A 27,454-nucleotide genomic window follows, 5' to 3' on the forward strand; every position below is an offset into this window, starting at 1 on the left:
TGTGTTTATATGTAAGATAATAAATAAAATTAACTCTCAGTAGATGGAAAAATTTACAGAGAATTAAGACAAGGGACTTTTGGAAAACTCATGCTTTCAGTCCGGCTCCATAAGCACATTTTTGAAATGCCTTTTTCATGCAAACAACACCCATGTGATAAACATAGACTTTCCATTTTCTGAGGCTTTTCTTATATGGGAGGCCCAAGAAAATACCTAAGATATATATATATATACCTTTTGTTCTGTCTGTTTTCAATAATTTGTGCTTGCTTAAACTCTTGGATCTGGCAAACTAGTCACTTGCAAAGCTATCAGCATGGGCAGTGAAGTATTTGGGAGACAGTGTTGGAAAGAATACCAAACTAGGATTTTCCCATGAATTCACTTATGGTTTACTTAGATAGGACCCTTACTGTCTCTCAGTGTGGAATTTTTATGTCTGGAGACTGGAAACTAATCAGTTTTACCTCAGTGAAGTGTTTTTGCTGAAAGCTGTGGAGACAGAGTTGGTTAGAAGTCTACACTAGGCCCCAGGCAGGCCACAAACAACATGCAGGCAGTGAATGAGTTATTTCACATGCACATGTTCTTTGTGCATGTGGCAACTCTAAGAGTCATTCTCTTTTTGCAGAATGCCTCAGAGTTTATGCTGAAGCAGTCTCCTCCAACCCAACAATTAAATACACAGGTCCTTTAGGGCAGTGGATTCAGTTTCTGTAGCATTTCTTCAGCTTGTATTTGAGGCAGTTCAAAGCCAATTAACATGATGGAAGATATAGTATTAGCAAAATTCTGGTTTTCAGGACAATATCAAATATCAATACAAAACTTTCTCTGCTTCTCGAACAGGAAGTTATATGAATATACTAGCTGAGGAAATAATTGGGGTAAAAGGGACTGGAGTCTGGAAAATTCAGTTAGCTTTTGGTTTAATACCCTCAGTGAATTGGGTTTTTCATCTCTGGTTGCTTCTGCTTGGTGTACTGGACTATGTATATCTCTGTTCAAATGTGGGTTTACTTTAGAGAGCTGGAGGTGTGATAGAGCATCTGCTTAGCAAGCATTAAACCCTGAGTTCAAACCCCAGTGCCACCAAAAAAGAGTGCATAATTCTTTAGAGAGTAGGCAGATTATGTTGTGAATTTGTTTGAAATACATTTTTATTTCTTGCTTTTAGCAACTTACACCATTTGGTAATTTCTATATTGATATATGTCTTTGACCATCACTTCATATTCTTAATATAGTGCTCGGTTAAATGGGATTGTTATTACTGAAGCCACTCATCACCTTAGTTTCCAAACCAACTAAATTAAAGAATTTAGGTGAAATTTAGTTGTGAGGTCAAGGACATTTCTGCTTTCCGGAAAAATGTATTTTCATTGTTCATACCACTAGAGTTCCTTTATTCTCTTTATATTATCAGAACAGTATTTTTATTTGTCACAGAAAATACTATCATCTTAAAAAACAAAATAAAATTTATTTTAAGGTTCTAACAATTTGGTGATTTACCTTTTTTGTTTTCACTTTTGTTTGTACTATATCATACTTTATTTATTTTGGAAATAAATAAATTTCCAGCAGTAAACTACACCCTGTTACACAAATTGGAAGTTAAATATAAACATTACCAATAAAATTCAGATGAGTTTTATCTCATACTGTCATCATTATTGATATTTGAATATGATACTGTTAGGGGAGCTGTTATTCATAAACAGACTTTACATTTGTGCAATGTTTTACACAGTTTAGAAAGTGTTTTCACATTTGAAACTAAATTTAGAGGTTACAAGCTACACAGAAAAGTAAACTTCAGTATATTGTTTTTGTTTGGGATTTTTTGTTTCTTTGGATTTGGTTTTTTGAGACAGGTTTCCCTTTGTAGCCCAGGCTGGCCTGGAACTCATGATCCCATGCCTTAGCTTCCCAAGTGCTAGGATTACAGGCCTGCACCACAACACCTAACTTCGATGTATATGGTTCTTAACTTATTGCCAACTGCATCCATAGCTTATCTGTTGATTGTTTAGCTGCTCTTTTAGAAAAATCACATGGTGAGTGCTCTGAAAATGTTCATTGAACGATTGGATAAGTGGAGATGAATTGACCTTTAAGGTTGCTCTATTCCTATTCTAAGCAGAGTGCTTCTCCGATCGTCACAAATAACCTGCCACCACATTCCTTTATCCCCTTCATTTTTCTCTTTTTGAAGTAGTTATTTTCTAATTATAAAATCAAACCCAATAATTATGTCAGTTCTTTGTGGGGTAGCTCTAATAGGGACTATATTTACACAGAAGATTTTGGTATTTGCAAAATGTAGAAAAGAAAGAAATTACTACTCACATTTAATTCCATCATCCAAAATAATTGTTGATAGAAATTTTCTTTTTTCTTTCTCTCTTGTCTCTCTCTCTTTAAAAAATGAGACCATGATAAAAATGATTCCACTTTGAAACTTTTTATAGTACGTATATTATGAATACTCTCTTAAGTAAACATTTATCTTTTAGTATCCAGTAATACAGTTGTATCAATATTTATTTAACTGATTTTCTGAGACTGTTAGGTTGAAGTCAGTCTTTTACGATTAGGAATACTGCTGCACAAATATATTTAAATCTTTGGGCACATTCACTTTTGTTTTCTTAAGGTAAATTCTTAAAACTAAGATTTCTAAACCCTTGAGTAAAACTCAAGGCTTTGATATGCATTTCCTTATGCTTTCAAGCTAAATATAGCAATCACTTGTCTTTTCTTCCAGACAGTTTTTCTTTATTATTATTATTGCTTCAAATATTATTCATTGTTAACTAAATATTTCACTCTAATCCAAATTTCTTTCCTACCAGCAAATGTTATTTTACCTTCAAGTTAAAGGTCTTTCTTTACTTCAGCTGACTGACTTTCTACATGTGCCCCTCACCTAATGAAGCAAGAACCTTGCAGAATTTTCTCTTAAATCCAAACTATTGGTCACTTTTTTGTTTCTGCTTACACCCCCACTTCTTGAGCTTTGTTGTTCTTTCCAATCTGGGTTGTTACTCTGGCCTGCAGTGTAGCTTTTGTGGTCTAGAACTTTCTTTACCACCGCAGAACTTGACCTTTGGCTCTCTTCTGGCTGTGACTAGAGCTATGTGACTGTAGGTATTTACAGCAAAATCGTTGGAGGAGACCTCTATTACATTTACCTCTATTACTATTACAGTCGGATAAGTAGATTTTCGTGCAGCTCCTCACTCCCACAGCAGGAATTCTCTGGACCCTTTTCCCTGAATCCAGAGGCCTTTGTTTCTTCCTATCAGCAGAATTGGTCTCTGGCAACACCTGTGGTGTTAAGGATGTTGTCTGACTGCATGAGTTCATGTGAGAAGAGAGCTCAGGGATCCAAATGCTCTGAAACCCGTCAGTGAATTCATTCTCTTGTTTTCTGCTTTTTTCTTCAGGCCTCCCAAGTACTCAAATACTCACTAGTGAGACTGCTGAAACATATGGTAATTCTATATTTTGTTAGGAACCTCCATACTGTTTTCCATAATGATTGTAATAATTTACATTCCCACCAACAGTACATAAGGAGTTTTTTCCCTCAAGATATTTCCCAATGTTGTCTTTTGTTCTTTTATAATAGCCTTCTGACTGGAGTAAGGTAGCATCTCCTTGTGGATTTGTGATCTTAAACACTTTTTCATATACCTCATGACCATTTGAATGTCTTCTTTTTAGAAATGTCGTTTCAGACATTTTTCTTGTGTCTAAATATAGTTATCTTCTCTCTCTCTCTTTTTTTTCTTTATTGTTGTGCTGGGTGGAGGTACATTGTGGCATTTACAAAAGTTTTTATAATGTATCAAATACATCATACTTGAATTCACCCCCTGCCCTCTCCTTTATCCCCCTCCCCTGATTCCTAGAATAGTTTCAACAGGTATCATTTTTGCATTTACATACATGTATACAGAGTTTTTGCACAATATTTACCTACTATACCCTTTCTTCTCCACCCCCCCTTCACTGGTACCAACCCCCCAAAAAAGTGTATCCCATCCTCCTGCCTCATTCTCCTTGCCTTGTTGATTACCAGCATGCGTCACCATGACCAGTGCAGTTGTTTTCTTCCAAGTTGTTGCGTTCTTTATAACTTCTGGATATTAAGCCCTTGAAAGATGTACAGTTTGCAAATACTCTCTTCCATTCTGTAGTTTATCTCTTCGTTCTGTTGATTGTTGCCTTTGCTATGCAGAAACCTACTTTGATATAATTCCACCTGTCTATTTTTGCTTTTGTTGCCTCTGCATAACTCAACTTAAACAGCACCTTTCCTTTTTTGATGATGTAAAGTAATTTCAGTATTCAAAAGTGCTTATTGAGTGGTGTTTAATGGATACTGGGATGAACGTTTTGCTATCGTTTTTCTTCGCTTCTTGCTTGGTTTCTTAAAGAATATTTTCCTTAGATGAAATCTTTCAATACTCATTTTAAAAAATTTTCTTCCTCTAGTTTTTATGGATGTTGTGTATCACTTTATAATAATTTTGAAGTGTCATAACTTCCTGGCCTGGAGAGTACTCTTTCTATGTTGATATGGAGAGGGTGTCTTAATTGGGTTTACTAGTTCAAGAATACCTTTCTTTGTTGATATAGATAAATGTTTTTTCTTTAACGGCTGGTGCATTTTTGAAGTCAAAATGCCTTCTGCTTTTGTTTCTGTAGGACTTGATTCTTTCCACTGCCAAGACTCCCCAGAGTGCATTCTCCTTCCAAGTCACTATCTTTCCCTCTACAGTGGTGACTTCCCAAGGCCACCACTGTTGAAGACAATCTCCATGAGTCCTTCACATTCATGTTTGTCTTTTGAGCATCACTGGCTCCCCTTCTTCTGAACTATCTTTTCAGAGATACTTACAAAACAATCTTAGAAGATAAAAATAATATCTCCTTCTGAGGGCACAAGACTTAGAATAGTTTTAGAAGATAGAATGCCTATTTGTAGCAAGACTAGATATATTTACTTTAAATAAAATGTCTCCTTCTCTAAGATCATGGCTTCTCGCCTGTAAGGCTACCTAGTACATGACCAGTGGCACCTGGCCCTCTTTATAGCTCACTGTGGGACTCTGTCTTGACGAACTAGCCTAGTTCATCAACAAATCTGAACTCTCTGGCTCTCACTATTGTTCTAAGCAATAGAGTCCTTTATCTCTGACATAGGAGTCTCATTTCCTGTACTAGTGTCCATGAAACACTGCTAGGTTAAATTGTTAGCTTGTACATAGACTCTTCACAAACTTTGATAGCAGACTATTTTCCTCATATTTAGTCTTTGGGTCCCCAGGGGCAAGTCTCAGACATGTTTTGATTATTCCTCACTCAAAATAGGATGTTTTACCCTCTCTTCCCCACCTCTGCCAAACACTTAGTATATTCTCCTTTAAACCCTTTTATTATGAGTACTTTCAATTCTGTACAAAAGGCAAGATATTATGATGAACCCCATAACATCACAGCAGCTTCTATAATATTTAATACATGGCCAATCTTATTTCAGTATAAGATTGGATATTCAACTCACCTACGCTTGGACTAGTCTGAAAATAATCCAAGATATCATGGTAAAGGAAGGATAAATAGCTAATTAGTTTACCTGTTTTCAGAATCCTAAGGTCTTCCATGGCTGTTTATTGCTATTAGACCCCCAATAGTTTGCTCCTCATCTCAGTCTAGTCTTCAGCAGACCCTACTCTGACATGATTCAGGATTGAAATTTGAAATATTCTTCTCCTAAGTGTATGGCCTGAATTGTGCTGCCCAAATTCATCTATTGAACTTTTAACCCTGTGATAATATTTAGATATAGGGCTTTTACAAGGATTAGTGTCCTTATAAGAAGAGACAACAGAGACCTCTGTAACATTTCTCCCCAGCACAAGGGAAAGTGGTAGCTGTCTGCAATCTAAAGGAAGAGGCATAAGCACGTTGATCCTAGAATTTCTTGCCCACAGAACTGTGAGAAATAAGTTTCTGTGTTAACCACCCCAACCTACGGTGTTTACTTATGCCAGCCCATGCTGAGAACAAGAATTTATATAATCACTATATAATGATAATAATCTTTCTTTTCCTTTGCTATGTAGTATAATTTATTAGAGGATGGCGAAATTTTCTCTCATCAGTGGCTCAGTGTTACACTTACCCTTTTGAGCAAAGCTCATAGCATAAAGTCTTATTTGTTTATAAGTAATGAGTATCCACTATCTCAATGCTGCCACTTAAAATCAGATGTGGTTAAGAGTGTGGTTTCTCGAGTCAGACTGAGTTCATGTCATACTTTTTAAATAAGTTACTTAGTTTCTCTCAAATCTTCAATTTTTTCATCTTCCTAATAGATGTTATAATAATTGCCAGGATTAAATAAGATAATACAAATAGAATCCCTCACATGTAGTAAGTATTCAACAATTATATAGGTGTCTTTAAAATAAGCAAGCAAAGGCTAGTGTGGTGGCTCATGCCTGCAATCCCAGCTACTTTGGAAGTAGAGATTAAAGGCTTGAGGTTTCTAGGCCAGTCTGGAAAAAAGTAGCAAGCACTTATCTCAGAATCAAGTCAGGGGCTGGAAATGTTAGTAGAGGGCTTGTCTAGTATGCATGGGGCTCTGGGTTCAATCCCTATCATCACAAAAAAAAAAAAAAAAAAAGAGACAGAGAAAGAAAAATATCAAGCTTAGTATGGTGGTTCCAACCTACAATCTCAGCTACTCAGGAGGCAGAAGTAAGAGGATCACAGTCCAAGGCTCATCTGGGCAAAAGCATAAGACCCTATCTGAAAAGCAAACTAACCAAAAAAGAAATAAAATATAAAATGAAATAATAACCAACCAAGGTTCTGGTGTAGAAAATAATTTGCCTTAAAAACTTTTAAACTTCAATAATTTTCTCTTGAGGCAGTAATGTAAAAGTAGATACCAAAAAGAATGCTGTTGACATTTTTTCCCATAAGAAATACACTATAAAAAGCATCTAGAATAGTTTTTGGCCCATAGTACACTTTGATACATATCTATTGGGTAGGTGAATATAAATCATGTTTAAAAAATGATACAATTGATATTTATCTCACCCCATTCGGAATAAAAGGGGAGAGGATATTGAATCTTCTGCAGTTCTTTAACAGAGCATCAAAGGGACCAGCTGTGATTTTGATCTGGGTTTACAACGCATCCTGGAGCTTTTTATTTCCTCTGGGCTCACTGTTCCTTCTATATATATAATACTGCTTACTGAGTTCATTTAAGCATCAATTCTATTCCATGTGACATCTTTTTTTCTGAAAAATGTGTGTTTTTATGCACACCGATTCTTCAACACTAACTGGGCATTGAACAGTTCAGTTCTGATACTCTGAGGAATTAGTGCAGACACCACAGGATCAGGGCTCAGTTCTACAAGACTGCCCCCACTCAGATGCCTGGTGCAAGTCTAAGAGAACACTAATATTCCCCACCATCTGCTTGTAAACTTGGGGATCTCCATAACCCCCTCCTCAAATTTGGTAATTCTCTAGAACAATTTACACAACTCAGGAAAACACAGCCAAATGAAAGAGATGCATAGGGCAAGGTGTGGGGGAGGCACTGGCACAGAGCCAGTTCCTAACATGTTGCTTTGTCACCAACAAGGAAGCAGAAAGCTCTACAAATCACACACACACACACACACACACACACACACACACACACACATCATACTCACTAGGCAGGTGTCCTTACTGCTTGAACCACTCCACCAGCACCTCCAAATCACTTCTTTTCAAGAGGTTTTATATCCTAATCTCCAGCCCCCTGACTTCCCTGCAAATTGTGGGCTAGAGCTGAATGTTCCCACCCTAATCTGAGGTTGGTCTAGCTAGTGACCGGATCCCAGAGCTCCAAACGAGTCATCTCATTACCATAACCTTAGGTCTAGTTGAAAGGGACTAGTCATACACAACAAAAGACATTTCTATAACTTAGAAAATTCCAAGGGTATTAGAAGCTGTGTACCAGGAACTAAAGACAAAGACCAAGTATAATCTTTGTTACACTATATCCAAGTTTTAACCTTGTCTAAATTGCCTTTTTCTTTTGTGTGACCCAAAACTGCATGCAGGCTTACTGTTGTTGCTTTTATCACAGTACTTAGTGTTAGAACAGTTAAAAATCACCAAAATTAGGGACTGGGAGCATGGCTCAAGTAGTAGAGGCATGAAACCCTGAGTTCAAGTCCCAGTACCACCAAAATTACACAAACAAAAAACCCACCAAGTTAATGAATTAATCCAGAGTAATATTTAAAGATACATAACATCTACAGAGGATTACTTTCCTCATACAGTGACATTTTGCTATTATAACTCACTCATTGGTGCATACTGGTTTCTACCAAACTTGAATAGCTTTAACTTTAGTAGATTTTTAATTTTTTTTCTTGGAACTTGTTAATTTCTCTTTTTATTTAGGAGTTTCTTGTTTGGCACTCTCAAAGCTTATTTGGCTCTTTGTGTCCTGAGTTAAAATATATCATTGATCACTGTTTTTTTACAGATCTTGAGGTTGTTTGTTTCTGGATTCTGAGCAATTTTTTTTGTATATTTGAACAATTTCCTGGACATTCAGGATCCTTTCATCTTTCCCCTTCAATTTCCAGTAGTTAACAATAGCAACAAACAAACAAAACAAAAAGAAACTTGGACCACACATCCAGTGTTTACACAAAAATGACCTTCCCTGGAAGTTCTTTTCCAATGAGAAGATTTTCTTCTACTTGACCAGTTGGTCACCCTTTTTTAAAAACTCTTTGCAGCTGGCAGTCACATCTTTTTTTTTCTCCTTTTAGTACAGTGGTTAGGAGCAACCCTCATGTATAAATAGCTATATGCCCTCCAGCACTTATTATAAGAAAAAAATCTAAATTATGTATAAATCTAGCATTTCACCACCTTAATAAATTTGTATTTAGAAAGTCAGAACACAAAGTACTCTATCTGTGATAAAATACCTCTGACAAGCCAGGTATGGTGGAGCACACCTACTACAATCCCAGCACTTAAAAGGCTGAAATAGGAGAATTTCAAGTTCAAGACCAGCTTCAGCTACATAGTAAGATCCTGTCTCAGAAAAAAAAGGAAGAAAAGATATATGTCACACACACACACACACACACACACACACAAATCTGGATACCCATATATTTATATGAGCACAGAGAAAAATATGGCCGTATGGTGGTAATTATTATAGTAGGCCAGGCACTGTGGCTCCTAATTGTAATCCCAGCTATTTAAGAGGTAAAGATTTAGAGTTTTGCAGTTCCAGGGCATCCTGAGCAAAATAAAGTTAGTGAAACCCAAGCCACACATAGTAGTACATGCCTGTAATCCTAGCCACACAGAAGGCAGAGGTAGGAGGATTGTGGTCCTTGGCCATCCTAGGCAAAACAGGACATCTTATCTGAAAAACAAGGCAAAAAGAGTTGGGGTGTGGTTTAAGTAGCACAGCAATTGACTAGTAAGTGTGAGGCCCATGAGCTCAAACTCAAATATTTCAAATAATGATAATAATAATAATAATAATAAAACCATCACTGTAGAGAGAAACTGAAGGAAGATTGAAAATATTAACTTTTTCTTTTTATGTTTTCTAGTTTAAATGGGTATGCTTTTACAATGTAAATGTATTCAATAAATAAAAATGAGGGACTGGAGATACAGCTCCAACAAGTGGTTGAATACTTGCCTAGCATGTACAAGGTTTTGGGTTTAATCCCCAGCACCATAAAATAAAAATAAATAAAGTCTATATAACATATCAGATGACCTAGTTTTCCATCTCAATGCTCCAAAGAAATGTGACACTGAAAATCAATAATATGATTTCAACATTGGAGTGGATCTTGGGTAGTTCTGTTAATTTGCAATGAGGAAAATAAGATCCTCATGCCCACAGCAGGTTCTTGCTATATGGCCATTGAACAAATGAGTATATGTACTAATATATACTCGTCTAATATATAATATATAATGAGCTGAACATTTAATAATATAACATATGATGATATATAAAATGTAATAATACAATATATAGTTAATAATATAATATATAATTAGCTGAACATTTGTCCAAATCACAGCTAGCTAGTGGCAGAGGAATGTCTCAAATCCACATCTTCTGATTGCAGGCCCAGGACTCCTTCCATGGTGGCACAGGCTTAGGCATATGACCTGCAGACACATGAACTGCATGAAGCAATGACAGGTTTGCAAACATTTTGCTCCAAGTCTGCCTGAGACAGAAATAAGGATACTCGTGGTAAAGACCCATAACTGTTTTATTCTTAGAAACCCTATTTATCATTTTGGATTTTGGGAGATTTTGTTTGGTTTTCTGAGGTATACAAAATAATGCCTAGAAACTGATTTTAAACATGAGACACAAAACATCTGCCTAATGACCAGATGTTCTACTTTGGAGTCCACTGACTATCAGAAGTTGGCCAGTGACCACACCACCTACATCTTGAATGGAACAGATGCATGGTTGTGGTGAGATCTACTGTGTTCCTTCTAAGCACTAAATAAAACTTCAATATGGGCAGCCAGTTGTTCCCTTTTGTGGAATGTCTGATTAGCACATTTTTTCTGGACTTTCCTCACACCTCAAAACCTCCTTTCCTGCCCCCCACTCATCTAGGCTCATCATTAGAGTCCATTCACAAAGTAACCATAGTTATTGAAGCCACCAAATTTCCCCTTGACCTTCAACTCCTACTCTCTTCCCCAGCACAGAGTTCCACTTTTACTAATATTCATAGTCTCTCACCAAAGTGACCTCTACTTTCACCTAGCAGATCCAAAGAGCCAGTTTCACTTTGTGACACTTCCCTCCGGGTTAGGTCCACCCATGAGAACTTATTTTCCAGTACAGTTTTGTTTGTTCTTTTGATAGAACCTGAGAGGAGAACTTGAGATGGCCAGCAAGGCTGGGTTCCAGAAATCTACTAGGTTAAAAAAAACCCAAAAAGGTCTGAGGAATTTTAAATAACAACAACAAAAATCTGCCAAAGGAGAGCCAAGGTGCTTGCTTGCTGGATGTAATTCCCTGATCATTAAATCAATAACTTTGGCAAGGTCAAACTTTGTACTAGATCCTTCTGTTATAGGAACAGGATGTTTTCTAATCATAGTTAGTTGGCATCAAGAGACTGCTGGAGAGCCAACAGCTGCCAACTGCCCAAACTCTGCGTAAAGATGAAAAACGTTGCTAAGTGTGGAAAACCCCTCCAGTGTGACAAGCCCTAACTAGGTACCGTTTTGAGAAATTGGGTCTAAATAAAGATTGCTGAGGGCCCTACTATTAAGTTTTTGAGAAATCTTGGACTGTAAATAATCCTCTTCTTAGTTTAAGATTATGCAAAAAGGAATTTGTGAGTTTTGTAATCTCTTTGTGGAACTCTTCTGCAGTTGTCCCAGTAAACCCATTGTTCAGCATTCTCAGGTGAGGTTGATATTACCTGTTTGGGTGAGAACAAAGGCTAGAGAAAGTTAATGCTCCTATTTGTGTCCATTTGGGAGTAGTAAAGAATCAAGTGAAAGTGATCAGGTCATCTGAAAACACAAACAGAAGTGCCAGCCCAGGATTGCCAGGTAAGGACTCTACCTCTGACAGTGGTTTCAAGAGGGGACAGTTTCCAGAGCACCACTGGCCTACATAGTACCTCTGTGTCATGGAAGAGAAGGTGCTCCGTTCTTCTGCATGTGGGAAGTCCCACATGAAAGCTCTGGGCTTAGGGAGCAGAAAATGGGTCAGATCCCAGCTATCACCCCCACCTTAAGCCAGGGGTTCTACAGCACCTGCAGAGCTGCACAGGGAACTACCTGACAGATCACCTACTCTGATGTCACCTCAAAGACATTAAGTTTCCTTAACTTCCTTTTTACCTGAGGGTGCCAAAGGGATGCTCAGCCTCCTTGCACCTTGTGAATTGGGGTATATGTGACTGTTTTTCTCTTATCTGGGACATTCTTCTAAGCTGTTGTAAGCTTTGTATATACAATCAGTTCCAGTTGAGTGTGGGGGAATTTGGGAGATAAAAATCAGCTTAGTAATGAATTAAACTTCACGTCTTTCAGTTTTTCATGGGTTGAAATCTTTAATCAGTGGTTATCAGATTCCAATTCTTCCTCTTCCAATCCCTTGACACCTACTCATATCCACGTAGCCACACAGTGGTCTTTCCAAGCTGCAAGAGTAACAAGATTATTTTTTATAGTCCCCTTGATGACTCCTTTTACTTTTAAATAAAAACTATTGTCTGTCACAACCAGCTTTATAATTCTATTTTCAAGTACCCTATTAGAAATACACTGGTTTCCTGAGGTTGTGCCAACAACCATATTTGTGAGTACTTCCAGGTTTCCTTTTCTCTGAATTTTCTGGTTTTATTTTTTTCCCTTTTTGTTTTTCCTTTCTTTTTCATTTTTTTGTTTTAGAAACGGGGCCTACCATGTAGCCCAATCCTGGCTCCTGACTCTTCCTCCCCAGTACTGGATTACAGGTGTGTACCACATGCCAAGTTTGCTTTTTGTTTTGTACTGTTTCCTCTGTTGGCCCTGCTATGTGCTGCTGGGTCTTCTCAGTCTGTCTGTCATTTGTTTGCTTGTTTTAGAATTTCTCTGAACTTCCTCTTATTTATTTGCAACTTTTCACCTCTGGCCATTAAGGAGGATATAGAATTTTATAAAAGGTTTATATGTTAAACACAAATCTCTTTCCCATTTCCCTGCCAATTCTTCATGATTACTTAAAAATTTTAAACACCTCAGGGCTATATGGATATTTTATGGCATAATATACTAGATACTCTGCTGGGACCATGGCTCAGACCATAGTCACCTTTGAGGAGTAATTTTCAAATTTCACGATTTTTTCAAGTGTCTTTGAACCAGTTACATTTTCCAAACAGGTATGCTAAGTTTTGACTTTACCTGAAGTCAATCAATCTTCCTGATAAGTTTTGTTGGCCTTGAATAGATCTTTCAAGCCATGTTATGAAGAAACTTGACTGCAAATTCACTACGGGTTTATTCAGAGGCAGGATGATGTTTCATGATGCTCTGGGTTTGAAGTCTTGGAATGTGAAGTCCACAAGACCTGGTATTTTTTCTGTATTGTTCATTAATATACTATACCAAATACCAAGAATAATGTCTGGCCCATATTCGATGTTGAATGACCATTTGTAGGATGACTGATAAAATCAAGCCATTTAAAAAATGTGCTCTGTAGGGCTATGATTGATACTCTTTCGATGCCTTGTATCTGAAAGTTTAGGCTGTGCATATGAAATTTTTTGCTCTGAATGCAGTTCTTTATAATGAGAGTCATATGCTAATTTCTAGACAGTTCCTGTAAGCTTGAAAAATATTCCTATAGTTTATACTTTTTATTTTAGCATTTTGGTTTAAAAGTGTCCTTATTTACTTGATCTTTCTGGTAATTTATTTAAAAAAAAACAACCTGAATGAAATTTCTCTTAGCCCAGATTCCCACCAAATGTTTATACTCACCCAGAAATATACTTACTATCCTTACCATTTAGTCTCTTCTAGAATCTGTTTTTAAAAACATAACAACATATTTTCATATATACTCAATTTTTTTTGCAGTGCTGGGAATCAGTTGATTTTTAAATTGCTTTATCAGTTACTTTAATGAAGGTGTCATATGTGTGCAGTCAAGCAAGATTTGTCCTTGCAGAAACTTTTCTTCCCATAGCTTACCTTACTTTCATACTAATGGTCTATAGCATGACATTCTGGTGCTCACTGATAAGGTCTATGACTTCCTTATATTGCTGTCCTTATTAGCAAAAATAACATCAGCAATCTTCATTTCTCTGTCATGGTGCCTAACGTATTTTGAGCAAGATCCCTAAATTTGGCTTCAGATTCCTTCAGAACTCTTGTGTGAGTCCATTTTTTCCCTAGGTTTAGCTTTCTAACTAGTTTTGGATTAGATCCAGTGTGTGCTTGAACTTTGACTTGGGTGTTCTTCAGGAGGGCATTGATATAGGAATGCCTCAAATCCTAAGCAGCAAAGCTGAAAACCAAGTTTCTTAACTCAACAGCCCTCTGCTTGTTGGTTCTGAGTAGTTTTTCACATTCCACTGATAAATAATAGTCTTACTGCTTTCAGTTGGTTTTTGCTTATTTTTGGTATACTTTAAATACATTGTATCTTTTCAAGTTCTTTAAGCATCATACTTTGAACAAAGTCTATTTGTGTTTGTTCTTGAATGTTTTAAACTGAATTCTTATTCTACCCATGGATCCCTGGGTAAAGTAAGAATTTATTTGTTTCTTACAAAAAGAAATACTTTATTTACCAAAGGAAAACCTTTAAATTCTCTGATGATACATTAATCAATAAAAATAAAATATATTATTTATCCCTAGTTCCAAATTTTGGAATATGTAATAGTAGCAAATCTATTATGATTTTATTTCAAATTTTTATACTGAAATTGTACTATCACAAAAATCTTTATAGAAAAATTTAAAGTACTCGATTTTCTATTTATTTATTCAGTGTTTGTTGACACTTTATTTTGTTACATACTCCCACTATTTTTGGTATGAAAGTATGTTTTAAAAATTATTGGGCCAGGCATTGTGGCTCACGTCTGTAATTCTAGCTACACAGGAGATAGAGATCAGGAGGATTGTGGTTCAAGGCCAGCCCAGGAAAAGAGTTAGTGAGGCCTCATCTCAAGCAATAAGCCAGGTGTGTTGGGCATGCCTGTTATTTCAGCTATGAGGAAGGCATTTTTTTCAACTTCAAAACTATATATTTTATAATTTGGATAGATTATAATTCCATTAAAATAAGTGTGACATATTCCTTCATTTTCCAAATCTCACTGGAATCTTAAACTTAATTGTTATGATCTTCATTACATAGTCAGCAACATATAATTATTTCCTGGATCAAATCCTGATTTTTAGATCTTTGAGACCAAATACTTGATATTTCCATTTTTTTCCTTTTTTCCCCTTTATTTTCACTTGGGTATGTTAGTTGTAAGAGATTATGGGTTTCATTATGACATTTTCCTACGTGTCTATAATGTAATCTTATTCACATACCCTTTCTTGTCCCTTCTCCCATCTCCTGCTGGTCCTCATATTATTTCTTTTTTTGAAATACTATTTTATAGAAAAAAAGAGCTATTTATTAAAAAGTCCTAGCTCTACTGTTACCACTAACTGACCTATCCTGATTCTTTATCTTTAGCAATCTATAAATACATGTTTAAAATGGATTTTATCCTAGCTTTGTTTAGACATAAAATCTATAAAAACAAAGTATTATTTACCTTGTCTATTTACTTCTGCATATGAAAAATGAATCATTTATTTCTGAGTAAATGCAGTGTTTAAGAGCTTGCCTTGGACAATTTACTTAATTTCTTGAGTCTCAGACCGGGGAGACAATCCCAACCTCAAGAGGGCCTTCTATCAATTGAAGGAGTTAAAATACACAGTGTTAGGGCAGCAGCTGGTTCCATAAATACTGCTGTAACTGTGAGTGACCTGGCCAGGTGATCTGTGTGTCTGCCTACATTTCAACAAGCACCAGCTAAGGGAGTTGAATGTCATTTCTTCAGAAAACTGCTTCTGTTTCCCATTCACTGTTATCACTCACAAAGGCAACGTCACTTTACCAGTCTTCTGGTCCACAGTTTTATTTGTTTGTTCTTGTGTTATTTTGTTTTACAATACTGGGATGGAACCCAGGGCCTTGCATGCGTTAGGCAAGCTCTCTACCACTGAGCTACACTCCCAGCCCCATCCCTGTTTTTACCTTAGAAAGCTATCTGGCCTTGATTGATTTGTCTCTGCAACACTATTTACATGTGAGACTTCCCTGTGCTCCCAAGTATTCTAACTCATTTTAGGAATTTGTCTTCCTGCTTTTGTATCGCTTCATTTTTACAAACATTAGACTTACTTTTATGTCAATTCAATGAAAAATATGTATGAAGAAAAAGGAACAATTTTATACCAAATATCTGCTTTTAATTTGCTGATTTCTTATGTAGTTATGACCCGTGATAATTACAATGTGAAATCAATGGTTTGACACTTTATAGTAGAAAAAGAGTATTCAGTGTTTTGGGGCATTTCTATTTTCCATTCTCTATACTCAGAAATATGTAGAAATAATTAGTTGATAGCTTTTGTATCAATAAATAATCCTATGATAAAAGTTCATTTAAACCATGTGATGTTCTCCAATGTCAAGTGAAATTACATTGTGTTTTGAAGTATTTCACTAAAAGAAAAAATCACTTTTTGTATACATTTCTTTTTATCTGGAATCCCATTTAAAATTATGAGGAAATAGGTAATTGATTTTGAAGTTTGATAGGTCATACACAGAATGTTTAAAGAAATACTTGTTGAATTAAATGAGAAAATCTGCAGCTTTTTTCTTTGGTGCGTGAATATTACCACTGGCTTACATTTCAAAGGGTGAGTTTCTGTAATATGAACATTTCAACAGAACCTATTTACTTATTATGAGAAATTCAGAAAAAAGTGAAAATACTCACTTTGTTGTTTATTCTGCATATTTTACAATGTGGCTTTAAATATTATGGTGGGAGTATTTAATTTCATTTCTGGAATCCTTGGTGTAGAACTATCTAAGTAATTTGGTTCACACAAATACTCTCCCTCCTCATTCTTTTAGAAAAATAAAACAAATCCTATTTTGCTTATACCCATCTCAAGGAATATTTATCAGTCTGCATTTTAGTTCCTGCTACATCGTGATAGGCAATTTCATTTTTATAAAATGGTTCCTTCATTGACCATAAGGTAATTTAAGTATCAAATTGTACTTACACTTTAAGCTTCTTATTTTTAAGTATATTTTTACTTTCACTTTTAAAATAGCATCACACTTAAGTTTCCAAAGAACGTTTTGTACTCTCCCATTTGGAAGTAAGTTACTACTGGATGATTTTTTGTGCATTTTCTACAAACATGAGCATTCCCCAATATAATCATAAGATACCCACCAAAATCAGAACAGGAACACCTGATCCTCAAACCCCACTTAAATTTTGCGAATTATCCTATTAATCTCTCATTCCAATAGGATTGGGGGAAAGGATTCAATCTAGGCTCATGCATTACACTTATTTTTCATGATTTTTAAACTCGCAGTCTGGGACAGGTCCTCAGTATTTGCTTGCACTTTAGAATACTATAGGCTTGATATTCTGTAAAATGTCTGTCAGTATGCTTTGGGTTAATGTTTCTTCTTCTATTCAGGTTTTGAATTTTTAGCTGAAATACTACAGGTATGACGCTATGTTTTTTAATGCATCCTATGATAAGTTTAGCTTGGATTTTTCTCAGTGCAGGTGATTTTAACCTTCATCATTTGTTTAAGGCGGTGTCTACCAAGATTATCCAACGTACAGCTGTTCCCTAGTATTTTCTTTAATATTCACTGCTTGAGGGAGAGTACTATGAAATTATGTAGGCACCCCATTCCTCCCCAAAATCAGCCACATGTTTTAGTGTCCATTTCTTATTCTATGATTACTTTGATAGTTAAAAAATAATGATTTTTCTAATATCATCATTTCCTCTGCGTTAATGAGCAGACATTCCAATGTAAAGGCAAGCTTTTTCTTATTCCATTTATTTTTATGTTTAATTTTTATCTATACAGATGAAAGATTAATATTTTATTTAATAAATTATAATACTATTTTGTGTGTTTGAGATCAAACTCAGGGTCTTCTGTATGCTAGATAAGAGCTTTACCACTGAGCTACATCTCCAGCCCTAAAAATGCACTTCAATCACTATTCATTTTGCTATTAAAAATGCCCCATATTTGATTAGTTCTTTGAGTGCTTCCTGTTTTCTAACACAAAAGTAACTTTCCAGTTCATCATTTTCACATGCAGATGAACATGGCAAAAGGAAAGAATGTATATGGATTATTAGAGTCTTTGGTAACAAGATTCACTTAATGTGACAGCTTGTAATCTCTGATGGCAGCTCCTAATTGTTTCATCAAGCTGATAAAATGCATGCCACGTTTTTGTCAGATCCTCTGCATTAGTTTTGTTAGAAGTACAAAATATGGTGAACCACATCATGATCAGCTGTTGTTGTTTATATTAACTCTATGTGTTTAATGAGAACTGTCTCTAAAAACTTCTACAGTACGCTTAAGAAAAAGCTATTTGTTATAAATTTATTATAGGAAATATCCAACAATGGTTGCAACTAAAAAAATCTTCATTTGAAGAGAAATATTATGCTCTCTTTGGCAGCACATCTACTGAAATTAGAACAATACAGAGAGAAGGGCAGAACAGGTTCTGCCTGGAAGCGAGGGAGGGTGGGGGGGAAAGGGAGGGGTTGGGGAGCAGGGGGGAGAAATGGCCCAAACAGTGTATGCACATATGAATAAATGAATAAAAAAAAAAAGAAACCAAAAAAAATTTTTCACTAAACATTTTAAAATAAAGGAAATGGAAGACATGAGCTATAAATATAATTCACATGTGTATTACACATTTTCTCCCTTCTTCCATCTTTCCCTTCCTTCTCCCCACCTGTACCCACCCTGAACTCAAAATTCAAAATGAAACCTTAACGTCAGAAACAACTTTCTACCTGAACTGAATGCAGAGTGCCCTCTAGAGGCATCATTGAATCAATACAATATTTCCATCAGAAGACCAATGAACCTGGAGCTATATATATAGAAGACTGACAGCACCTGCAGTCACACACTCTGTCTCTGCTCCAACCAGCTTCTCCATGATCATCCTGGGTGCAGTCACACAAGGTTTAGCTTGGGTGGGTGGCATCAGTACAGTGACCTGGCTCATCACAAAAGCAGAGAGGAAATAAACAGAACGAGCCAAAAATGCAGAGGGAAGGCAAATTAAAAGGCTCCGAGGTTACAAGAAGTATCTCCCCATCCAATGAGCTTTCATGTCAGACATACAAATTCAATTTTAGACACTTATTTAAATTATTAAACCACATAGTCTTGAGTAAAACTTTAGAAATATTTCTCTGGAGTGAGGATAATGTTATTTAAAAAAAAAAAGAAAAACCTGAGCAAAACCTTTTTCTTGTCTTATCTTCTCAAGCCACAACTGTTAGTGTTTCCAATTATAATGGAAACACTGTTTAATAATATAATTAAAACATCAGGTCTAATCATCTAAAGTACACATACACAAAGAGTAATTTCTTTTTCTAGTAATCCATTTCTACCCCAAATAACCAGAAATATGGTTAGTGTATTACTGATCATAACAACAAAAAATAAAACCCAAAACTTGCTGTTTGGTTAGTCTTTTAGACAACACTTCTCATTCTAGGTTACCAGAGATTGGTACTAGCCCCTGGTCTTTGAACATCTGCCATTATAGAAGAAACTGCTATCAATTTTTCCTTGTCTCATATTTGAAAATATGCTTTGTTCTCCAGAATTTTTCCTAAAAATACATGGGTTACCACATAAGATCAAAGCAGAAAATGTGACTTTGGCAGTAAGCTGCGAGGAAATGTGGACATCAGAGATGGGTGAGAGTGCAGAGGAAGGAAAAGCACTAACATCCTAGATTCTTACCCCGGCTTTGCTGTGTGTCATTTTGCACTGCTGAGCTTCATTTGTCTGTCATCTAAACACAGGAGATGAATTAAATGAACTTCAAATTGCTTCCAAGTTTGTGGTTATCTGTTTTGTCTATTGAATGTAATAACTTTCTTCAGGAATTTATACTACTTGCCAGTACTAATGAAGCAGCCTTATCACCAAGTGTGCTGCTATTGAATAGCAAATGTCACTAATATCAACTAGAAATTCAACCATCTTAAGATACTGGTACTCGGCAATGTTAACAAACAAGGTAAAAAAAGTTAAAAACTTGGCTCCCTTACCAATGTAAAATGAACATATGTTCTAGGTTTTATTCATCATTAATTAATAAGGTATCCAGAAAGATAAGAAGGCTCACTCAAAGACTGTTTGAAGAGATAGATATTTATAGTTAATTTAATGAGGGAATGTTAGAAAACCTGTTCTAGTAGATTAATGAAATTTAAATAATTAAATAATCCTTAGCTGAACCTTTTAACCTATGGCATTCAAAGACATGCTGCACCTTTGAATACATTTTGGAAACTTCTGTACTAGAGACCTTTGAAGAAATCATAAAAGTACAGGAGCTTCAAATAGCCCTGAAAAACATTCATCCCTTTCCCTGTCCTCTCTTAATTGTTTGTGGGGGTTACTAGTCAGATTGTTAGTTCCCAAAGTAAGTCTAGGGAAAAACTGTTGTGGGAAGTTGCTAGCTGAGATACGAGACACTGAGGCAGTTTAGCAGGAAGCAATGTTTTCTTGTGCCAGCACAGTCCCAGGCGACTCATGTCCAAAGGCTGAGCCCTGAGAACAAAGGGGGTCTCATGTACCCTTGCAAGCAGGTTAGAGAGGCAATGAAATTTTAAAAACAAGGTTTAACCCATATATGGTTACATGCAATTCTGTAGGCTACTTCACCCTAGTGCTAAGTGCTCATCTACCCCTAGTGCTATGTGAGCTTCCTCACCTTTGAATTCTTTAGGTTTTATCTCTCTGCTATGCTATCTCTTCCCCCCTGCTACTTTATCAGAACTCAGGCCTGTCTGTTTTCTTCTGATCCTCCTCCCTGCTACAAAACAGCTCACAATCATATACAACTTAGGGTAAACTATCTTTTTTTAAGTTTCATTGTTGAACTGGCTTAACTTACATTTTACCACTGGTGAAATGTAATTAATATTGTAATTTCTATATGCTTTCTATCTTGATTTGTTTTCATTAGTGAAGGGAAGGAAGGAGTACAGTAATCAAGAAGTTTTGTGTCCAGGTAAGTTTAAAATGAGCTGTGAATAAGCCAATAGCTTAATTTCATTTAATTCTGTCACCATCATCTCAAATACTTAGTCTAACAATATTACCTCTGTCTGTTCACCTGCAATTTAATAATGAGACCACCTCATAAAGATTTTAATAATAGTGTTTGATTCAAAGGGTAATTTATGAATTTTTTGTAGCTCCTGTGTAGATGGAAGGAAAGAAGGAAAATGGAAAGGAAAGAAATTTAAATATACTCTTAGACAAAAAAAGCCATGATGCGATTTTATTTTAATGTAGTCTCTCATGATAGTAACTAAAGTTGACTCAATGCTTTTTAGCTTTTTGGAGGTTCAAGAACTTGATTAAAACACTGTGGACCCTTTAGAGAGAACACATATATAGAACACGTACTATTTTTCATAGTAACATAGTAAAATAGGAGCTCTGTAGAAGGTAGGCTATATGTGACACCTAATCCCATATCTCATCTCCCAAGACTCTCCTAACATCTGACTTCACACACCAGCTACATTACAGTTATTAATACCAATAGATTGTTTTCTTTGGAACTGGAGCAGAAATGCTTATCGAGATGGAAAATTTAATAAATTATTTGTAAATAACAGACCCTTTCATGGTCCTTCCACTTTAACAATTCCTCAAATCACTAAGAGTCCAATGGCAAACTAATGAAAGCCATAGGCTTCAGAGTGAACCTCACTTGCGGCTCACAAGTCAAGTGATCCTAGAGAGGGTACTTAATTCACCTCATGGGAGTCAAGTTTCTGTCTGAAAAATAAAAATGATAAAGAGGCCCCAGAGCATGGATCATTAGAACTTTAATCAGTTGAGCAGAAACAGGGAACAATTCCCAAGGTGAGGAGAATACATACCCAGTAAGGTTAATGCAAGGATATGTAGGATTTGTTCTATTTATGTTTAAAATTTTGGTAATGAAACTGGAATCTTCTTGTGAGATTGGGATCTGCAGCGCTGGCAAGGTCACAGCTCTTTTTACCTCACTGGCAGGGGGTTCCCGATTCACACCGAATTCTTTGTCTCGTGAGCAAAAAATGCAATCCAGGGACAACATGGAGGGTGAGTATATAGGCAAAAAGTGTATTAAGAAAAAGCATAAAGCTCCCATGTGAGACAGGGAGGGTCCAGAATGAGTTGCCAGTGAAGTAATGTGGTCTAAGTTTTTATCCATTTACCCCATAGCGTTGCTCAATCTCTATGCTAATTAGGTGTGCAGAAAGCATCATTCCAGGTGGCTGTGCCTGAAATATTCTGATTGGTTGTACCCTTAAACTCTGGGGTTTGAAATTCCTACTAGTCCTAGTAGTGTCCTCATTTTTCTCCATACTGCTTTTCCTTCTTTCTGCTCTTTAAGGTCACAAGGAGGTCATAATAGAGTTTTAAGGGGCTCTTCTGTCCTAGCTATACTAATTTTAGCTAACTGCATTGCCTACTTGCTCCATAAGAGTACTTACTCTATTGAAAAGCTCAGATCATAGTGTTATATTAAAGATATAATGATGTTAAATGCAATTATTTAGTCATCTACAGAGAAAATCAAAGTTTATCAACTTTAGTTCTGCTGCTCAATTGTCAGAATTGTGAGCTTTGTAGCAAAGAAATAAGCTTGGATAAATACTACTTTCTCTTATAAAATAAAATTCATGAAACATAATGAACTTACTCATTGAAAGCAAAATATAAGAATATTTTTACCCACTAAATTCTTATATTAATTAAAAAATAATCTAAAAGATTTGTTAAGCATGCCGTTAAACCCACATAGCTGACATGATTGTCTTTTATCCAAAGTATTAGTAAATTTTTTGTTATCTCCTGAGCCAAATTGAAATTTTTGTGCTTTTCGAATTACATCTCCTTTCTTTTCAGCAATATACTAAAATCCTGCTATCCAAACTCATATCTTAGACTGTTTGGTAACTATGCCAAGCCCTTGGAATAACAATAGTATCAGTCATCTTCAGCACACATGGGATGGCACTGTGTGTAAATTGTCACTAATCCTCCAGACAACCTCACAATACTACATTGTTTTCCTCTTTTTATAAACCAAACCATTAAGGCTCGCAAAGAGATTTACACTAGGTCCCAGAGTGCTCAACTCTAAAAGTGTATTTACTTTCCACTGCATCATAATGCTTTTTGCATAGACTTCATATGTAAATTCTCAGGCATGCTCATTGCTGACAATGACAATGGAAGTAACAATGACAATGAGAAAAGGTTAGTGCAAGGTTAAGGGTTATAGCTAAGGAGTAATTATATCTCATTAAGGTATAATCCCTAGAACACCACCCTTCCAGTGTCCATTCAATCCCCAACTGGGTTCCTGGGTGTGCAAGCCTATTCCACTGTAGTGATTAATACTGAGATCCACTCTCCATAAGGGTGATCACAGTTCCCTATCTCCAGTCACCAAATGTGGTTTTCTTCTTTTTTTGCCATTTCTCCCTTTTCCTGTAGTGGCCAAAGTCAATGAAACTGTGGTCACCATACTGAGTCTCACCCTATGTCAAGTCCACGAACCCACCACTCCCCTGAAAGCCCCTCTTGGCTGTGGGTTTGAGGAATACAAGCCAAACCATGCTTGAAGGTGAACCTGAACTCTCACCCTCACCTCAGCTCTGAGGTAGAACTTCACACACCTGTCATAATTAAAAGGGAAGGGTGACTGTTGGCCTGCATGCATGTTCACCATTCACTCTGATGTAGTTTGAGAATCATCACTGCATACAATTATTTCTCTGACAAGTTAGAACCTTACAATAGTAAACTCAGTTAATTACTGTTGATTGTTGATGAACACATATAATTCAAGTACAAAAGAACAAGACAGTCGTAAGGGCAGTAACAACAGAGCTCAAGTGTCCATTCTAAAGGTATTGGTGTTTCCTTGCTTAATGGTCTGTTTGCCAGAGTAATTATTCCTATGAGTTTGAGTTTATTTGCCTACAGTTTAGATGGCATCTGATTTAATGGTGAGAGTTGAGTTAATGGTTAGGTGTTTTGAGTTAAACCTCATCATGAAGTAACGCTATTCAGTTACAAATATTTATGGAGGTTCTAACATGTGCTAGGAGATAGAGCAATGAACAAAACTAAAGGTCATTCTTTTTTTCATACACCATATATGAGGGTGAGAGAGGGGGGAAAACAAATAAAATATCAAAATAAAAAATACTCAGAAGAAAATAAATTAGAATTAAGAGACAATAGTAAGGTTGAGAAGGCTAGTTCAGGTAGACTAGTCAGCAGTGGCTTTCTTTATAAAGTGACATTTGAGCCATGACCTGAAGGAATTGGGGGAGCAAGTGGTACAGAAGCAACAGCAAAGGCCAAGGCCCTAGAGTAGAAAATGAGCTTGGCATCTTCCATAAATTGTGATGAGGCAAGCATGCCTGGAAGGGAAGAGCAGGTAGGAAAGAAGCAGAAGAGATCAGAAAAACAGCAAGGGAAACAGATCATTTCAGAGCTTGGAGATCAGAGTGTGTCATCTCAAAACAGTCCTTTCTGTGACCTGAAATGTTCAGGAACATGTTTGCCAACAGAGGATGTAGTACCAGAAAGAATTGGACCTCTTGGCAGGCATTCTGGTTCAGAATGGGTCAGAAAGCTAGCCCAAGGGCTTGATGCTCCATTTAGTCCAATTCTGTTGCTACCTGGGAACCCAATTAAGCTAAAGGCTGTGGAGCAGTTACTGTGATGATTATCTGGATTGTCAGCTTGATTGGATTGAGAGCACCTGAGAGATTAGGTGAGCTGGCATTTCTAGAAATGATTAATTAAGGTGAGAAGAACTGTCCTGAATACTGGTTGCACCAACCAATAGGCTGGAGACCCAGATGGAATAAAAGGGGAAGAAGGAGGAACCTGTTAATACAGGCTTTCTCTGCTTTCTGGCCACCAGTGATGCACACATTCCATGGCCATGATACTCTGCCTCACCTCAGGCCCAAAACAATGGACCTTAGGCTGACACCTCCAAAATCATGAGCCTAAATAAATCTTTCCTCCTTTTAAGTAGTTTCTCTCAGGTATTTCTCATAGCAACAGAGTACTAAGGGAATTTTATAATCCTTCTTATGGGAAACCTTGAAGATAGTTCCAAATCCTATGCTGTGTGTATACATCATTTTTGACCATGAAAGGGGTACTATAAACCAGGTAGCCTACATTTTGCAGTAAGATTGTACATGGGACATGAGGTACAGATACTTCACAGCCTGCAAGGAACAATAAATAGAAACCTGAAGATTAAGTTGCATTATTTAGGGATAGTTTTTATAACACATAACAGAAGCCACATAAAAGTAACTTTATTGTTTAAAAAGTGAAACATAATTCATTGTAAAGACATGCGGTAGTTCACAGAATCCAAGTATAGGAAGCGGCCATGACTTCAAAGGGCTGATTCTGAACTAGAAATTGTGGAGACTCTCTCCACCTCTCAGCCCTGCATTTTTCTATCCTTCTGCTTCATTCTTGATGCCATCTGTGTGCAGAAAGGAATCTTATGGCCAAACTGAGATGAGTTGTTTATTCTTGGACCAATGGTTATGAGCATAGTCAAGTAGTACCGCAAGCATAGCTGTCAGAGCCTGCTCCTGGGAGTCCCTCAAAAGGAGGCATGGGATCAGGCAGACAACTCAAGCAACCACTACTGCATAGGCATACAATTTGGACTTTTGCCTCCATGTTTATTTATGTGGACACAACTTTGAGAAGTAGTTCTGTAAGACCGCCTCCACAACCCAAGGGTTTACTTTCAGAGGCTGAGAAATAACAAGGCAGGCAAAAACATTTAAAAAAATATCAAATTAATGCATTTTTCTTGAGTTGTGTTTTAAACAAGAAAATTTCTTCTTCATGCCAACATAACATGATGAGAAGGAAAGAATGATGGTCGTAAGTTGGAAGGCCTGGTTTCACATTCAGTGTTCTCAGGTACTGGTCATGTGCAATTCACCTTGGTTCTCAGCTAAATGAGACAGCTGGATAGATTCTCCTTAAGATAGATTTCAGATATTCTTTGGCTATAGTATAATATTTCGATTTATTGGCAGGTAATTGCTTAGGAATTGGTTCTCATGTTAATTGAAGATATGCAGGAAAAAAAAAAACATAGTTAAGAGACAGGCTATCCTACAGGTCTGAATTTCTTCTTGGCCCTGCCAGTGTTTCACATAAGTTAGTAAACTTTCTAAATTCAAGTTTGTGTTTCTGTACAGTGCAGGTAACGGTGACTACTGCAATGTCTGGTTGTGCTCATTGAGTAAGCGAATGTTTCAAAACACCTAGCTTTCTGTGAGTGCTCAATTCTTACCATTGTTATCAGACTGGAGACCCCTAATCTGATCTGTATATGACTGCATCAATTTGTATAAGTGTTTGAATAAGTGAAAATTAACTCCAATTCCCTTTCCATGTGCTCGTCTCATCTGGACTAAAGAAAAGAAAATGAAATTAGATTTGGGGAGATTCTAGGGAGGTATTATTTCAGTATAATATTTGAGTATTGAGGTACTCAGATAATACCTCCATGTCATCATAAAGTCACTGTACCCTGAATAAACTTTTCTGTGGTGCTAGGTGTCAACTCAGGGCTTGCATGTGCTAGGAAAGCACTCTACCACTGAGCTACACAATCAGCTCTATACCCTTGATTAATTTTTAAGTACCTTTGTGACATGTGACTTACCCTTGTCCTCCTGGGTAGGTGTGAAAGCATGGAGCTGGACAATAAAATCCGGGATCTAATTGAGAGAAATGTTTCTTCTGATCTAAAAGGGATCACCCCAGAGGCCACACCAAAGCACAGAAATTCCACTTCCCCAAAGGTAAAAATATTTCTTTCTATTTCATCTCACTACATACTCAACAGTTTGTTCACCAAGAAGAATTTATGGGGACAGTCCCCAAATCAGTCTTATACTTCCTTGATGGCTGAGAGGATAAAGTAAACCAGTATAAACATTTTCTTACAGTTACTTTCTACTTCTGAAAGAAATGCTTCCACACAAGGTTTCTTCCTGGTCAAAGTGTGCAAGCAGCAGGGGCTACGGGAAAGTGAGAAAGAGATCCTGCTATTAGAAATGGTACTACACAGTGACTTTTTGGAAGAAGTTATCTAATTTACTAAAATCAGCACAACTCATGCCTGTGTTTGCTTGTAGTTGTTTTTTGTTTTGTTTTGCTTTGCTTTTAAGAAAAAACAAGGTTTTACTGACTAAAGGAGTTGTTTGACTTTGAATTTCCTTTTGCTTAAAGATATTTGTCTGTGGTACTTTAGGTAAGTAAATAAAATTCAAAGTTATGTTTGAGCTAAGAATTTTGTGGACTACTTTCCAGAAGTGCATATAAAAGCATTTCCTCCTCTGCATCCTGTACTCATCAGCTCCATGATAGTCCCCTCCACTTAGAAGTAGT

General features: G+C 36.5%; 1 protein-coding gene across 1 annotated transcript in view; it reads left to right on the plus strand.

The window, feature by feature from the left end:
• Nucleotides 1-27,454, plus strand: part of Tnip3 (TNFAIP3 interacting protein 3) — an 87,881-nt gene that overhangs the window by 10,003 nt on the left and 50,424 nt on the right. Inside the window, exons 3-5 of the mRNA XM_074041114.1 lie at nucleotides 11,506-11,539; nucleotides 12,535-12,599; nucleotides 26,745-26,865. Of these exons, the coding sequence (XP_073897215.1) occupies nucleotides 11,506-11,539; nucleotides 12,535-12,599; nucleotides 26,745-26,865 (220 nt within the window). The remainder of the gene's footprint in view (nucleotides 1-11,505; nucleotides 11,540-12,534; nucleotides 12,600-26,744; nucleotides 26,866-27,454) is intronic.

Source organism: Castor canadensis, chromosome 9 (assembly GCF_047511655.1).
Source record: "Castor canadensis chromosome 9, mCasCan1.hap1v2, whole genome shotgun sequence".
Taxonomy (NCBI): domain Eukaryota; kingdom Metazoa; phylum Chordata; class Mammalia; order Rodentia; family Castoridae; genus Castor; species Castor canadensis.